Source organism: Hemiscyllium ocellatum, chromosome 13 (assembly GCF_020745735.1).
Source record: "Hemiscyllium ocellatum isolate sHemOce1 chromosome 13, sHemOce1.pat.X.cur, whole genome shotgun sequence".
In the NCBI taxonomy this organism is placed as follows: Eukaryota; Metazoa; Chordata; class Chondrichthyes; order Orectolobiformes; family Hemiscylliidae; genus Hemiscyllium; species Hemiscyllium ocellatum.
Genome location: NC_083413.1, coordinates 21672053 through 21689594, shown reverse-complemented (window position 1 = coordinate 21689594; position 17542 = coordinate 21672053). Strand labels below are relative to the sequence as shown.

At 43.2% G+C, this 17542-nt stretch overlaps 1 protein-coding gene across 3 annotated transcripts in view; it reads left to right on the top strand.

Moving 5' to 3' along the window:
- Positions 1-361: 361 nt before the first annotated feature.
- Positions 362-17542, top strand: part of LOC132821802 (interleukin-1 receptor accessory protein) — a 47328-nt gene continuing 30147 nt past the window's right edge. For all 3 annotated transcript variants that reach the window (XM_060834609.1, XM_060834608.1, XM_060834606.1), the window contains exons 1-3: positions 362-1138; positions 7721-7840; positions 15663-15745. In XM_060834609.1, coding sequence (XP_060690592.1) covers positions 15664-15745 — 82 coding nt within the window. In that variant the 5' untranslated portion in view covers positions 362-1138; positions 7721-7840; position 15663. The remainder of the gene's footprint in view (positions 1139-7720; positions 7841-15662; positions 15746-17542) is intronic.

Sequence of the window (17542 nt, the reverse complement as noted above, 5' to 3'; positions counted from 1 at the left end):
TGTGGCGCAGTGGTAGCGTCTCTAGCCTCTATCGGCTTATAAAGTGAGAGTCCAAATCTCACAAAGAATTAGAAAAATAGTTTATTTGTTTTTAAATGAGGGCGAGAGACATAAACAAATTGAGACACTGACATGAGAAGGAGCGTGAGAGATAGACATTGAGGAAACATACGTTAATACTATCAAGCGAATCTCAGGTTTGTTGCTTACTTTTAACAGCGAGTCCGGCAAAAAAAAAGTGGGTCAAATTGTTCTCTCCGGAAGGCATGGCTCCTTTAAATAGGCGTGGTCCCGGCGGATCTGAGACTGCCTCCGAGATTCTAGGCTTTCAAAATGTAACTAGATTCCTGTAACCCTCCCACACTGTCCGTTCATCTTCAGTGGCCCGGGGTAAGCCAGGTCAGTTTCACAGAAGCGCGGGGGCAGGGGGCGTTGGTCAATTTCCTGAGTACGGGGCATCTGAGGTAGACAGATCCTGAGGGAGAGTGAGTCACACACACACAGAGGGTGAACGTGACAGAATAGACAGTGTGCGAGATACAGTAACTGGTGAACAGGGGGACAGGAAGAGGCAGAGGAAAGGAAGAGGCAGCGTCAATGTATGAGAGCGACAAGCGACTTCCAAGGCAAAGCAGAGAAAGGGAGAGAGTCATTGAGAGAGACAGTACGAGAGAGAGGATAAGAGTGATAGAGAGAGACAGTAAAAGTGAAAGATACAGACAGGGGCGTTGAGAGAGAAACAGCGATAGACTGGGAGAAGTAGAGAGAGGGACAGTGACAGTTAAAGAGAGGCGGAGAGAGACAGCGACAGACAAAGTAAGTTAATGACACAAAGACAGACGGGCAAATAAAGGGTGGGGGCGAGGGAGCGTTTGAAACAGGCAAACAGATGGACGAACCTTGGATGTAAAAAAAGGAGATAAATGTTGGGGAGGTAGGTGGGAAGAGGAGATTGCCCCTGCTTCACTTCTCAGTCCGGGACGGGGAGAGCCGGAGCCTGGACTGAGGGCGGAGTCGGATTGGAAAGGGAGTGTTCTGGTGCAGAACCTGGGATGCGACTTCAAACTGAGACCAGTCGGGTCGGTGTGGACTCGTTGGGCTGAAGGGCCTGTTTCCACACTGTAGGGAATCTAATCAGGTATGTGACTACTCTGTCAGTGACAGCTCAAATCACAATCTCTCCAGTACCATCCTGAATCAGTCAAGCCTGAGGGAGGTCATGTTGTGGCTGTATAGGACATTGGTGTGGCCACTTTTGGAATATTGTGTGCAATTCTGGTCTCCACCCCACAGGGAGGATGTTGTGAAACTCAAAAGGATTTGGAAAGGATTTACAAGGATGTTGCCAGGGTTGGAGGATTTGAGTTATAGGGAGAGGTTGAATAGGCGGGCGCAATTTTCTCTGGAGTATCGGAGGCTTGCAAAAGTATGAGGGGCATGGATAGGATAAATAGACAAAGTCTTTTCTTGAGGGTGGGGGAGTTCAGAATTAGAGGTCATAGGTTTAAGGTGAGAGGGGAAAGATATAAAAGAGACCTAAGGGACAACTTTTTCACGCAGAGGGTTGTGTGTGTATGGAAAGAGCTGCCAGAGGAAGTGATGGAGGTTGGTACATTTACAACATTTTAAAGGGCATTTGGATGGGTGCATATGTCCCTTTTTTATATAGAGCATGGAAACAGACCCCTTCAGTCCAACTTGTCCATGTTATATACACACACACTGAAGGGGTCTGTTTCTGTGCTGTACATGTCTGAGTTTACCTAAAACACCTTTATCACCATTATGTTCTTCCCCACCCTGACCCACAACCCTGGACCTTCCCCTGGCACTTTCACTCCATCACTCTTCTTCCTCCAATCTCCCTTTATTACCTGCAAGCAGCCTTTAAGACCCACTTGACTTCCTTCTTTGTGCCTGTTCTGCTCACGTTGAGACTGATCTCCCCTCTACAGTCCTGATCTCTCAATCTGAATACCCCACTAACCTACCTTGCAGCTGCTGCTCTATGCATGGCATATTCATGTATTTAAAATAGGTTGTTACATCATCAGGAATCACAAGCCTCACTCCATCATCCACCAAATTGTTTCTCAACTTCATGCTGCTGGTGGAAGTTGACATTTTGTCTCCTGAACAATTAAACCAGGAGGAACTGTATGTGGAATGCTGCAGAAGGCTGTGGAGTCCATGTCATTGGGTGTCTTTTAGGCAGAGCTAGGTATGCCCACATCCCATGGGTGAATTGTGGGGGGGAAAAAGTCAGGATGCTGCTTAAATGAGAGGCAGTGTTCAAATGTTCTTTTTCCCCAATCCATAAGTTAGCAATTCATTTAAAACTGTCTACATCCTAACTCACACCAAATCCCAATCACCCATCACCCTTATGTTTACTGTGGCTACTGCCATGACAATATCTTTTTGGTTTTTTTTTCACAATCCTCATCCATGATTTCAAATCTCTCCCTGGCTTTACTCCTCCCTCCCTGGGTCACCTCTATCTGCTCCATAAGGTATCCCATTGAGATCTCTGCACTCCTCCCAGTCTGGGTTTATGCACATCCTCTTTGGTAATCTCCTGCCATCTCCTCAGTTCCCAAGATCCAAAGCTAGGAAATATCCCACCCTATCTCAAAGAGAATGGATTATAAAAATAGGGAGGTCTTATTAAAATATGCAAGTCACTCATCAGACACCTCTGGAATACTCTGAATGGTTTTAGACTTCTGATGTGGAAGTGTGTGTGTGTGTCAGACTAGAGAAGGGTCACTAGATTGATTCCGAATATGGAGAGATTGTCTTATGAGGAGGAGTCGAGTAGGTTGGGTCTGCATTCATTAGAGTTTAGCTGATGAGAGGAGACTTGTTGAAACATACAAGATTCTTGGGGGGGGTTTGACAAGGTAGATATGGAAAAACTGTTTGCACTAAGACAAGAGGGCATAACCTCCACCTCCAATCACAATCTCCTCTCCTATTTAAGACAGCCATGGAGAGGATTTCTTTCTGTGTCTCGTCAAGTCTGTGGATTTTCTTTAACCGCAGGTGGTTGAGGAGGCCGGATTGTTACGGAAATTCAAGTGCACTCGAGGCAGGATTTTAATCAGTAAGGGAATCGAGGGCTATGAGGATAAGACAGGAAAGTGAAGTAGAGGATTATCAGGTCAGCAATGATCTCAATGAATGATGGAATAGTCTCAATGGATCAAAGGGACAAAAGTGAGGACTGCAGATGCTGGAGATTAGAGTCACGAGTGTGGTCAATGGATCAAATCACCTACTTCTGTTTCTACATCTCAAGGTTTTAAACCTCTCCAATTCTCTACCTCTCTCCTTTTTAAGAACCACTTAAATCTACTTCATCTAAGCGTTTTGTTAGCTCCTTTCATTCTGTATTAAATTTTGTGAAGCATATTAAGCTGTTTTGTGTAAGGACTTCTGATGAAGAAAGTAGATGGTGGCATTGTGGTGATGACAGTGGATTAGTAATCCCCAGGGACCAGGCTAATGTTTTGGGATCACGGGTTTGGCAATGGTGGGATTCAATCAGGAATAACAAACATTCTGGAATTAGAAGCTAGTCTAATGGCAACTACACAACCACTGTTGAAACGTGTAAAAATCCATCTGGTTCACTAATGACCTTCAGGTCAGGAAATCTGCTGTTCTTACCTACACGTGACTCCAGACCCACGGCAAAGTGGCTGACTCCTAATGCCCTCTGAAATGACTGAGCATGTGCAACTGCTTAGAATGCAATAAACATTGGCCAGTCAATGAAACTGCATCCCATGAACACATTCTTTTTAAAAGGTTGTAAATGACTTTAATTCTATCTTTTTAACTTTTTCCTAAAGTGCTTCTGGAACTGAGAGAACAGGTCTTATGTGGACTGGGACTGGGTTGGAAGAGGAGATGTCTGGAGAGTGGTCTGTGAGTGGGAGAGGGCACAATGATTGACTGAGACTGGGGAGGAAGAAATCCCTAATGATGTTGGTGAAAGAGGTCCCACAAGTTGGGATTGGGTGAGAGTTTGAGTTGGTTGAGAGACTTTGGGCGTTGGGATCTTAAGTCTGGCCCTTGTGACACTCACCAGTAGCAATCATTTTCTCCTTATTTACTCTTTCAAAATCCTTCAGGGTAATACAGCTCTCTTTCAAAGCATCTCTCAATCTTTTCTGCTCTAATGGGGACAGCTTCTCCAGGCCAACTCCATAAATTCATTTGAAATGAGTTTCTCATGAATAAAAAAGTTAATATCTTAAATTGTCAGTGAAGGTTTCCTCAGGATTTCTTGCAATGCACTCTTCAGTGACTCTGGGAAATGTTGGTGCACCGTTGCTGATTGAGGATTTGTCACAGCTCCTGCGTCAGCAGATCTAGGGATAATTCACTGCCTGTACAACTCAGGGCTAACTGAAGATTTTATTGAACCCACTAGCGTGTCAATCCATATTGGGATTGTATTTATAGACCCCCAAATAGTCAGCAGGAAATTGAGAAACAAATTTGTAAGGAGATCTGTTATCTGTAAGAATAATAGGGTGATTATGGTAGGGGATTTTAACTTTACAAACATAGACTGGGACTGCCATAGTATTAAGGGTTTAGATGGACAGGAATTTAAGTCTGTTTAAGAGAATTTTCTGAGTCAATATGTGGATATACCTACTGGAGGTGGTCAAGATTTGCACCTATTCTTGGGAAATAAGGCAAGACAGGTGACTGAGGTGTCAGTGGGGGAGCACATTGGGGCCAGCAGCCATAATTCTATTAGTTTTAAAAGTGATGGAAAATGATAGACAAGATCTGAAAGTTGAAGTTCTAAACTGGAGGAAGGCTAATTATGATGGTTTTAGGCAAACACTTTCAAAAGCTGACAGGGGGCAGATGTTCACCGGTAAAGGGACAACTGGAAAATGGGAAACCTTCAGAAATGAGATAACGCGAGTCCAGAGACAGTATATTCCTGTTTGGATGAAAGGAAACCTGGCAACTGGAGGGAATGCTGGATGACTAGAGAAATTGAGTGTTTGGTTAAGAAAAAGAAGAAATCATATGTCAGGTATAGACAGGCTAGATCGCGTGAATCCTTCGAAGAGTATAAAGGCATTCGGAGTACACTTAAGTGGGAAATCAGGAGGGCGAAAAGGGGACATGAGATAGCTTTGGCAAATAGTGTTAAGGGGAATCCAAAGGGTTTTTACAAATGCATTAAGGACAAAAGGGCAACTAGGGAGAGAATAGGGCCCCACAGATCAGCAAGGTGATCCAAGATGCGTCCAAGGTCCTCCTATTCATCAAGTATTCCCTTGCCTTGTTTCTCCTGTCGCAAGTGCATCACCTCACATCTTTTCAGAATGAGTTTCGTTTGCCACTGATCAGCCCATGTGACCAACTCACCGTATCCTCCTGTAATCTAAGACTATCCTCCTCACTATTTACCACCTCACCAATTTTTGTATCATCTGTGAACTGGCTGATCAACCCTCCTACATTCAAGTCTAAATCTTTTTATATAAACCACGAACAGCATGATCCCCAAATCCAGCTTCTGTGGGAAACCAGTGGACACAGATTTCCAATTGGAAAAACATCCCACAACAATCAACATCTCCTTCCTGTCACTCAGTCAATTGAGGATCCAATTTCCCAAATGTCCTTGGAATCCTAAGGCTTTTACCTTCACTATCAGTCTCCCAAGTGAAACCTTATCAAAAGCCTTGCTGAAGTCTATTGCCCTCATCCACACACCTGGTCACCCCTTCAAAAAATGCAATCAAGTTGGGCAGATATGACCTCCCTTCACAAAACCAATGCTGATTTGTTCTTGATTGATCCCAGCTCTTCTAAATAGAGTTTCATTCTGTTCCTCAGAATTGCTTCCACCAGCGAGATTAGACTGACTGGCCTGTAGATTTGCCGGTTTTATCCCTTGCTCCCTTCTGAATTAAGGTTTGACATTAGCTGTCTTCCAACCCTCAGGCACCTCACCTCTGTGGAAGGAGGAATTGAACATTTTCGCAAGCATCCCTGCTATTTCCTCCCTTGTCTAACCCAACAACCTGGGATACATTTCATTTGTCCTGGAGATTTAACATCTTTTAAGCCCGCCAGACCACTCAATCTCCTCTCTTCCTGATGAAGGGCTTTCGCCAGAAACGTCAAATTTCCTGTTCCTTGGATGCTGCCTGACCTGCTGTGCTTTAACCAGCAACACATTTTCAGCTCTGATCTTCAGCATCTGCAGACCTCACTTTTTACTCCTCTCTGTCTATGCCAATTTTAAAAATTGTATCATAGGCTTTCTTCCTGATTTCTACCCCAACATCATCCCTCTCACCCGTGAGCATGAGAAAGTATTCAATTAGAACACTAACTACATCCTCTGACTCACCACTGTGGTCCTAAATTGGCACTTCTCTTTCCCTTGTTATCCTTTTGCTCTTAATGTATCGTTAAAACAATTTGGGATTTTCCTTCGTTTTACCCGCTAGAATCCTTCCATGTCCCCCCTTTTTTTTTAACTCTCCTAATCTCCTTTTTAAACTCCCTCTTCCACATTCTACACTCCTGTGGGCATTTTGGTGTTTTGAATCTTCATTACCTGTCATAAGCCTCCTTCTCCTTTTCACCTAAAGCTCATTGTCCCTCAATATCTAGTGTTCACAGGATTGGATGGTCCAGCCTTTTTCTTTATTGGAAAACGTTGGTCCTACATTCTACCCATGTTCTTCTTGTATATATCCCACTGCTCCGAGACAGATTTACCTGCAAATATCTGCTTCCAGTCCATTCTGGCCAAATCATACCTGACCTTATTAACATCAGCCTATCCCCCAGTTGAGAACTTTGATATCAGGCCCATCCTTGTCCTTTTTCATAACAATCCTAGAATCTAACAGAGTTATGATTGCTGCCTACAAAATGCCCCCACATTGATATTTCAACCATTTGTTCAGCTTTGTTATCTAAACTTAATTCCAGGACCATCCCCCTCTTGCAAGACCTTCTATGTACTGGTTTAAAAGGCTTTTCTGGGTACTTTTTTAAAGAATTCTGCTCCCTCTAGATCTTTCACACTATGACCAACCCAGTTGGAGAGGTTGAAATCCCTGACTATCACTACCTATTACTTTGACACTTCCCTGAAATTTGCCTGCATATCTTTTCTTCTGTTTCTCTCAGACTGCTGGAGAGTCTATAGGAAACTTCCAGCAAAGAGATTGCTCTCTTTTGGTTTTTAGGTTCTACCCATATGACTTTGTTTGTGAACCCTTCTCAGACGTCATCTCTCCTTACTGCCAAGGTATACAAGGCTATGGGCCAAGTGCTAGAAAGTGGGATTAGAATAGTTGTTTTTGGCCAGTGCAGATGTAATGAACCATAGGGCCTTTTTCTATGCTGTAGGTCTCTGTGATTCTATGATCATATCTTATTGCTTTCCAAGCGAGTTCACAATATACAAATTGGCTGCCACATTTTCTGTCTTACAACAGTTATTACATATTGACAAGCCCTTAACTGGTTGTAAATTGCTGATGGTTATCCCAAACTTGCGAAAGCATTCCTACAGGCAACCTCTGTTTGACTCCTTGTTTTGAAATAGCTCCACTGCTTGTGAGCTATGAATTGATAATTGCTGAATCAGTTTGCCTGGCTCACATTGTGAAGGATTACATGCTGATACCTGTTGGCTTTTCTCTTAAACTGTTTCCAGAGTGACTGACCTGGAAGTGCTCCATTTTCACACTTTGTTCAGAAGCTGGAGAGTATGCAGCCCTCAGCATTGAGCTCCATCAGTTTGAGCTGAAAAGATTGAAAATTAAATTGATTTCAGGTGAGTGGGGCGAAGACGCTGCTTGTTCCTGGGCTATCAGTTGTTGATGTGTATCCTTGTTCCAATGTTGCATCCCCTTCAGATTTGGTTTAGTGTGAAAGGCATTAATCAAAGGAACGAATATGTCTTGTTTAAAATTGTTACAGTGTACATAAAATTAGCTTAGATCATTGTCACAGTCATACAGCATGGAAAAAGGCCCCTTGCTCTGAATAGTCCACGTAGACCATAATCCCAAATTAAACTAGTTCCCACTTGTTTGCGCTTGGCCTTAGCCCTCCAAACATTTCTTATTTACGTATTTATTCCCAATGTCTTTTAAGTGTTGTAACTGTACCCACATCAACTACTTTCTCTGGAAGTTCATTTGGCACACAACCACTCTCTGTAAAGAAAAGTCCTCTCACGTCTTTTTTAATCTTTCTCCGCTCTCCTTAAAAATATATACTCCTCGTCCTGAAATCCCTCACCTTAGAGACAAGGCCTTTGCTATTCACCTAATCTATACCCCTCATGATTTTATAAACCTCTGTAAGGTCATCCCTCAACTTCCTATGCTCGAGTCAAAAAAGTCCTAGTCAAGATTAGAGTGGTGCTGGAAAAGCACAGCAGGTCAGACAGCGTCCGAGAAGCAGGAGAATAGATTCCTGATGAAGGGCTTTTGCCTGTAACGTTGATTTTTTTCCTTTAACCCCCCACCCCCCCAAACTCCTTGAATGCTGCCTGACCTGCTGTGCTTTTCCAGCACCACTATATCTTGACTCTAATCTCCAGCATCTGCATTCTTCACTTTTGCCTGAAAAATGTCCTAACCTATCCAGCCTTTCTCTATAGCTCAAGCCCTGCATTCCCAAAAATATCCTGGTAAATATTTTCCAAACCGTCCCCAGCTTAATGACATTCTTCCAACAACAGGGCAACCAGAGTTGCACACAATACTCCAGAAGAGACCTCACCTATATCCTGGACAACTTCAATATAATGTCCCAACTCCTATATTCAAAGGTCTGAGCAATGAAGGTGTAAAAATTAGAAACCTCGAATTGCAACAAAATTCAGGATAGGGTGTTCTCAAAGCTGACTGGAAATATCAGTCATGTCTTGCTTTTGGCAAGTGGCAGATGGAGTTTAATTTGGATAACTGTGAGGTGCTGCATTTTGGGAAAGCAAATCTTAGCAGAACTTATACACTTAATGGTAAGGTCCTAGGGAGTGTTACTGAACAAAGAGACCTTGGAGTGCAGGTTCATAGGTCTTTGAAAGTGGAGTCGCATGTAGATAGGATAGTGAAGAAGGCGTTTGGTATGCTTTCCTTTATTGGTCAGAGTATTGAGTACAGGAGTTGGGAGGTCATGTTGCAGCTGTACAGGACACTGGTTAGGCCACTTTTGGAATATTGCGTGCAATTCTGGTCTCCTTCCTATCAGAAAGATGTTGTGAAATTGAAAGGGTTCAGAAAAGATTTACAAGGATGTTGCCAGGGTTTGGATGATTTGAGCTATAGGGAGAGGCTGAACAGGCTGGGGCTGTTTTCCCTGGAGCATCAGAGGCTGAGGGGTGACCTTATAGAGGTTTACAAAATTGAGGGGCATGGGTAGGATAAATAGGCAGTCTTTTCCCTGGGGTTGGGGAGTCCAGAACTAGAGGGCATAGGTTTAGGGTGAGAGGGGAAAGATATGAGACCTAAAGGGCAACTTTTTCACGCAGAGAGTGGTACGGGTCTGGAATGAGCTGCCAGAGGAAGTGGAGGCTGGTACAATTGCAACACTTAAGAGGCATTTGGATGGGTATATGAATAGGAAGGGTTTGGAGGGATATGGGCCGGGTGCTGGCAGGTGGGACTAGATTAGGTTGGGATATCTGGTTGATGTGGATGGGTTGGACCGAAGGGTCTGTTTCCGTGCTGTACATCTCTATGACTCTTATCTCAGGCAGATTCTATTTTAATGGAATTAAACTTGCTCGAGATGAGAAGAAGTCAATCATCTCTCTTCTGTCAGATTTGGACCTTACTGATTGAGACTTTAATTAAACTGTCAATGTTCTCTTGATATTTAAAAATTTTGAATTTGTTTTGACAGCACTCATGGACAGGCCAAATCTCTCTGATATAGAATTGGAGAGAATGAAAGTTTCCAAGCATGTCTGGTGCAGAATAAGCATCAACACGTCAGTCATCCACATACTGCAGACCATGTGTGACTAGAGTGGTTAGTTATGTTGGGACAGAGCCTTCTATATCAATCCAAACTTTGTCAGATATTTCTCCTCCCATGTGTGTTGGAGTGACTCCTAAGCACATCTCCAACATTGTCAGCCACATCTCTCAAAAAGCCACCATTGACAAGGAGACCCAACACTTGATCAGCTACACCAAGCCAACCTTGCACAAATGATGCCAGTGCATTTTTGACAGTGACCTCCACAAGTCAAGATAGGGACCAGGTTATTGTTGTCACCACACTCCTGAGCCTCATTGGGATCTGGATAATATATTAGTGGCAAATATTTTTAATCACCCTGTCCAGGGATGTTACCTCACATCTCTGGACTCAAATCCAGGCCTCTTGATTCAGAGGTAGGGAGACTACCACTGTGACATGTGTGCTATGAGTGCCATCTCAGAGGGCTAAAGAAATTCCATCTGCATTGCTTCTGCCACAACCTCCAGATTCAATGAGAGGACCATTTGAACAAACATGCTCTATGAGCATTCAGGCAAAGCTCCTGCCAAACCTATTTTGGACTGGAAATAGTGTCTGGACAGTGGAAAACTACCGCCCCCTACTACCCACCTCCTGCCATGCCCTGTTTTCTCAACTCTCAAATTGTTGTCACTAAAGGGTGGGATAATGAAAATGCTTTAAAGACAGTCTCAAGCTCTCCTGAACACGTGGCCACATGGACATTAATGACTGGGAGGAACTTGTTACCAACACTCAGAATATCACAGCTTGTTGATCAAGATGCATCAGGTTTTCAAAATCTATATCATTGCAGTATTTGAACATAGCTGGCTAGATCAGCGTTTGTTGTGTACTCTTGTTTTCCATTGAGAAAGTGGTGAGCTGCACTGTGAATCACTACAGTCCTGCATATAGGAACACTCATATCGCTGTTAGGATGGGAGTTCCTGGATTTTGGATTCAGCAACACTAAAGGAATGGAAACATATTTCCAAATTTGGATGATGTGTGGCTTGGAGAGGAATTTGCATGTGATGTTGTTCCCTGGATCTGATGGTCATGTCCTTTCTCAGTGGTAGAGTTTGCAGGCTTGGAAGGTCCTGTTGAGGGAGCCTTGGTGAGTTGTCGCAGCACATCTTATAGGTGGTTGACTCTGTAAATGTGTATCATTGTTGGAGAGAGTGAATGTTGAAAAGTAGTTGATGGGGTGTCAATGAAGCAGACTGCTTTGTCTTGATGGTTTCAACCTTCTTGAGTGTTGTTGGAGCTGCATCCATTCAGGTAAGTGGATAGTATTTTGTCATATGTCTGACTTGTGTCTTGTAGATGATAAACAGACTTTGGGGAAGCAAGAGGTGAGTTACTATCTGCGGGATTCCCAGCCTCTGATTCTGACCTACTCTTACACTGCAGTATTTATAAGGACAGTCCAGGTCAGTTTCTGGTCAATGGTAACTTCAATAATATTGATTGTGGAAGATTCAATTATGATAATGTCTCTAAGTGCCAAAGGGTGATGGTTAGATTCTCTCTCACTGCAGTTGGTTATTGTATGGTGCAAATAATATCTTCTAGTTAACAGCCAGGCTGGATATTGTCCAGGTTCTATTGCATTTTGAATCATCTCTATCTGGAGATTCAATATTGAACATTTTGCAATCATCAGTGAACTTGATGACCTTGTGATGGAGAAAAAAATCATTGGTGAAGGAACTGAAGGTAAATGGGCCTAGGACACCACTCTGAGAATTAGGGTTCTGGTGGCACAATGGTAATGTTGCTATCTCTGAGCCAGGAGGCCTAGTTTCAAGTCTTAGCTGTGCCAGAGATCTGTACTAACATCTCTGAATAGATTGATTGGAAGATATCTACCATGTAGAACTCTTGCAGAGATATCCTAGAGCTATGATGACTCCGTTTGAGATAGATATGAATCCAACTGGCATTTTCCAAAGGATTCTAGTCTTGCTCAGGCTCTTTGCCACTGTCGTTTTTTTTTACTTTGTTGAGGGCTATCACTCTCTCACCTCTTCACCTAGATGTAGATTATTTTTTATCTGTGTTTGAACCCGTAATGGGATCAGGAGCTGAGTGGCCTTGGCAGAACCCAAACTGGGTGTCACTGAGCAAGTTATTGCTGACCAGGTGCTGCTTAATAACACTATTGATGACCCCTCCCATCACTTTACTGACGATCAAGAGTAGGCAGGGTGGTAATTGGCTGGGTTGGATTTATCGTGCTTTATATATACAGGACATACCTGGGCAAATTTTCACCTTGTCAGGTTGATGCCAGTGTTGTAGCTGAAATAAACAAATCAAATTATCTTAATACAACGAGCCAGCAGAGGCTTATTGAGCTGAATGTCATCCTCCCAATGTTTAAAATTTGATGTAATCAGCACAATGGAATAATTATTTAATCAAAGTCAGGAATAATTTCTCTTCTTAACTGTCCAATATCTACTGTTGACTAGTGAAATAATTACACAGAGGCTAGTATCCTGTCACCAAATCACCCTTTATGTGCACAGTAGATTGTCTCTGACCAGTCAGTCCCTAGAATGAAACTATTCTCTGAATCTCCTGTTTATTTTTTTCTTAATTTTCCTCCGCACTAACTTCTAACAGTGGTATTGCTTATTTTTTCACAAGCACCCATGTCATGTGCATGAATCTCCTGTATATTTTTACTTTATTAAACAATACAGTTAACAGTTGTATACTGAGAAACAGCAATCTATAAGGGAGAGGAGCAGCAAAGCCAGGCCCCAAACCCTACCTTCAGGGAAGTAGGACAAGTCCCAAAGCCCCACTTTGTCATCATAAAACAGCAACAAATACATTACAAGAGTCCAATTAGATAACAGTGCATAGAATACAGACCTCTAACATTCTCTCTACCTCCCCCCCCGCCCCCCCCCCCCCCCCCCCATCCCGGCAAGCCAGTGGCCACTCTAAGGCAGCCTGCCCCATGCCCCTTCCCTTCCAGTTCTTGATCTGCCGTGGCACACTTCCAATCACCTCTAGAACTGCCCGTCCTGTTTCCCCAACCCCACCCCACCATGATGACAGCCGTCAGCATGGCCGACCCAATTTCCCACTTCCCTCACCGCCCTTCGCAACCTCCGGCCATCTCTAGGACAGCCCACCCTGTTACCTTCCCAGGGTGACAGTGCTGATGACGGCCTACCTGGCTTCTGGCTCTTGGTCTGCCCCTATGTACCATCTGGCTGTCGTTCACCCCTTTCCGCCACCTCTAAGACAGCCTATCTCCCTTCCCTGGGATGACGACATGCAGGGCAGCCCACAAGCACCCTGGATCTCGGCCTGACTCTATACACCTTCTGGCTGTTGGATGCTCTGACACCTTCCGACCAACTCTAGGACAGCCTGTCCCGATCACCCCTTCTCAGGATGACAGCACTCAGAACGGCCTACCCACCTTCCGGCTCTCAGGGAGACTGGCATTGGGGTGGCCTACCCACCTTGCAGCTCTCAAGGACACCTACCCTTTTTCTGGTGCACAGGATGACTTACCCACCCTCTGGCTCTTGGCATGACAGCTTTCAGAATGACTGATGAGCCTCCAAGCTCATAGTAAGGCGTGCACAGTCAATTACCAACAAATGGAGTCCTTTCTGGTACAGAGTCCATTACCATAAACATTACCATTCTCTTCAAAATTTAGAGTCAATTCCCAGGAACAGAGTCGACTCCAATATGCAGAATGCATTGTCAGAAATGGAGTCTACTCCGGTATACAGAGCCCACCTCTGAAGGCAGCAAATACACATCCAACAGCATGCACACAGGTGGTCAGTCTCCATAGAGGCCTGACCTATCCACAGAGAACCAGTCCCACTCACAGGAACCCAGTACATTGTGAAGGCGCAGTTAACTCTCAGGGGTTTGGTCCACTTCCAAAGGAAGAGTCCACTTCCAGACTCAAGGATGCAGCAATTGCTCACCTTCCAGCGCACACACAGGTGTTCAGTCTTTAAAGAGGCCTAATCCATCGACCAGGGCCAGGCCTACCCACAGGAACAGCTCATCTGGAAAGATGTACTTTGTTACAAGGGCTTAGTCTAAACACCAAAAAAGTGAAAACCCATTCAAAAGAGAGAAAACAAGAGTGCAAGGGCTAAGCTCTGCCACAAGATCAACATTGTATTTCTCTCAAAGTAAAAAAGAGGGTAACACTCTGACTGTAACCAGCCAGTGAAACAACGCTAATGAGAACTGAGCTATATCAGAAACACATTGTGTAGATCAGGCAGTTTAGAAATCAGTCCTCAATTTAAAAAAAAAGGAATACCAGAAACAAACTGGCTACATAACTCAGCCAGTTCAGGAATCAAGTTCCCCAAAAAGCAGAAGCCAACAGTAGTAGGAACACACCTACTGTGGCCTAGCTAGCACAGAGTCAATCACCTAAACTGAGGAGATCCTAAATCTTTTTTAATCACAGTGAAAACCCACAAGTATGTAAATCTTTATTTATATTCCACCACCAGGAAGAGAGGAATCACCAGAGTGGCCAGTGACAAGCAGTGTCCTTCGCAACAAAGGCTGCATGATCAGACAGTGAAGGGGAGAGCAGGGATTAAATCAAAATAGAGTTGGAGGGGGGAAATCTCCTGTTTCTTTTTCTCTCTGGAGAGCCAGCTCTCAGTAAACAGAAACACTGACCCTCCTATTTATTTTTTTCTGTTTTCTTTTCCTTACGCAACCACTACCACTGTCGGGCAGTAATTTTTCCCCAGCACTGTGTGTGTGTGTGTGTGTGTGTGTGTAAGTCTTTATTTATATTCCACCATCAGGAGGAAAGGAAATACCCGAGTGGCAGTGAGAATCAGTGCCTCCTCAAAGGGTAATGCTGCATGATTAAACAGGGAAGGGCAGGGATTAAATCAAAATAGGGTTGGAGGGAGCTACTCCTGTTTGTTTTTTTTTAGTGAAAGACACAAGGTGCATGAATCTTTATTCAAATTTCCACCACCAGGAAGAAAGGAAATACCCAAGTGGCCAGTGACAAGCAGTACCCTTCACATCAAAGGGCAATGTTGCGTGATCAAACAGTGAAGGGGAGGGCAGGGATTAAATCAAAATAGAATTGGAGGGGGATACTCCTGTTTGTATCTGTCAGCTAGGGCTCCCTGATTGTTCCAGGTTAACAATCCTGTATAGTCAGTGAGATCCACCTTTCCCCTTGTTTCAATCAGTACAACTGTCAAATGTGCTATAAGTAATCAAGATTCTTGATCTATCATGGTTATTTGGAAACTTGTATTCTAAATTTGAAGAATTATATCTAACTTTCAGTGTGATTTGAAGTTGTCAAATTGTGTACTCAAGAGATATATTTTGGTGTTGAAAAGTAGCCATATTTCTTACGAAATTTGAGGTAACCTGTTCCTGATATTTTTAAAAAGTTAAGTTAAATCACTTTTTCTTATTTAAAATGTGTTATCTGCAGTGAATTGAGAGGTTTTAAAATGGGGAACCATCCCAATCATTGTTACAGGTGAGAAACAGTTCTGTATTAAACTACCTGAGCCGTGGATAGGTGTGAAATTTGTCTTGCCATCATTTTTTTTCTTAGAAAATTGAAGGTTATTTCTGCTTTGTTCTAGAATGCCTTGGTCCCATTCAATCTTTGCCCTGTATGTATTGACCTGCATTGATCCAACACAAACCTATTGGCTCAATGCGTCTGGTGAGTATATAGTAGTTATTTAACTCCTGAATAAAGAAATGTGTTTACAGTATCCATCCTCTGTTTTCAGTCAATTATTATGGAATGATATCATTGTACAGAAAGAAGATCATTGAGCCCCATCACACACATCTGCCAACTCTTTGAAAGAATTATCGCAATTTGGTTCACTCTGCTGCTTTTCCTTCGAAGTTGCTCTCACACCCTTTTCTGTGAACCAATATCGTGTAAGAAACTGCTCTGTTCCTATCCATGGTTTGGAGTGCTGTTTGTTTGTTTAAACTGTATATCATCAGCTTTTTTGCATCTGACAGTCTTAGGTTCAAACTTCACTCAGAGATTTAAACAGATACTCCAAGCTGCCATTCCAATGCAGTGTTGAATAGGCACTGCACTGTCTGAGATGGCTTTTTTTTAAAAAGTAAGACTTTAATCGAGTCCCTGTCAGCCTCGTGTGTATAAAAAGATGTCAATTATCCTTCAACCAGCATTCATTAAAATCAGTGATCTGGATATTCTGGCATTGCTTATAGGAGCTTACTGTTGCAATGTAGGTATGTGAATATATATTAGCATCATTTATTTTATGGCTTGGAGTTTGAATTAGTGGCATGTGAGTTTTGGTTTAAGTGTATGAGGTGATTTAATAATTAATTTGTCAGTCTTTCTGGGGCCCCAACTTCTTTTCAAACCAGTATGACAGTGATAATGGCTGTAGTGGTGAGGAATTAGTGGATTACTGTGCGCATGGGACAAATATTGGCAGCCTTTATGCTGCTTGATTCTATGACACAAACAATGGATTAGATAGGACAGTAAGATGAATGGATAGCATTTAAGTGCACATTGGACATTTATACAAAGCAAATTGAAATGAAAACCAATTTTTGCTTTTCCATGACTGCACCATAGAAGACAGCCCCTGCCTAATTAATAAACAGATTGTTGAAAGCGAGTCCAACATTTTTCACAATGCTGCGTGATCATCCTGTAGGTGATTCTTTATCTCTTGTCTCTACAACTGGCTAGTGATTGACAGACCACTGAAGTGTTACTAATAGCTAGTGCTAGGAGAAAGTGAGGACTGCGGATGCTGGAGATCAGAGTCGAGAGTGGAGTGCTGGAAAAGCACAGCAGGTCAGGCTGCTCCTTGGATGCTGCCTGAGCTGCTGTGCTTTTCCAGCACTACACTCTTGTCTAATTGCTAATGCTGTCCCTTTCACGACCTCAGCAATATCCCAAAGTCCTTTACACCAAAAATAGTGCTGGACCCCCTCAATACTGTGTTTCAATGCCAATTTGAATGTTGAGCTGAGGTTTCTGGAGTGAGACTTGAACACGGGGCCTGCTGCTTCAGAGGCAATAGTCTGATTCACTGAGCCCTGTCTTGCCTCCTGGGTACAAATTGACTCTCAAGGCTAATCCAGTCCCAACAGATTTAATTCTCATCAAAGTTATAGTTTTATGCCCAAGTCTAAAAGTTTGGGTTCGAGCTAGACTGGTTGAGAAGGCAAAACCGAGATCTTTAGGCTTGTTTTTCCTTGTAATGCTATTTAGACATTGTTGTCATAGATCTACCAGGCTTCAACATTGTTGTTACATCTTAAAAAGATGATTCAGACTTCAGGCTGCTGTGTCACTCTCCATGTGGATCCATGCACTTTCTCCTGTTAACTTCACCCACACTGTGCTATTTAAGCCCAGTGATGAGCAGGTCTGTTACATCACACCAAAATTTGCTTGAAGAACCTAAAGTCCTGTGCCAACTTAAATCAATGGTTTAATCATGATTCCTGA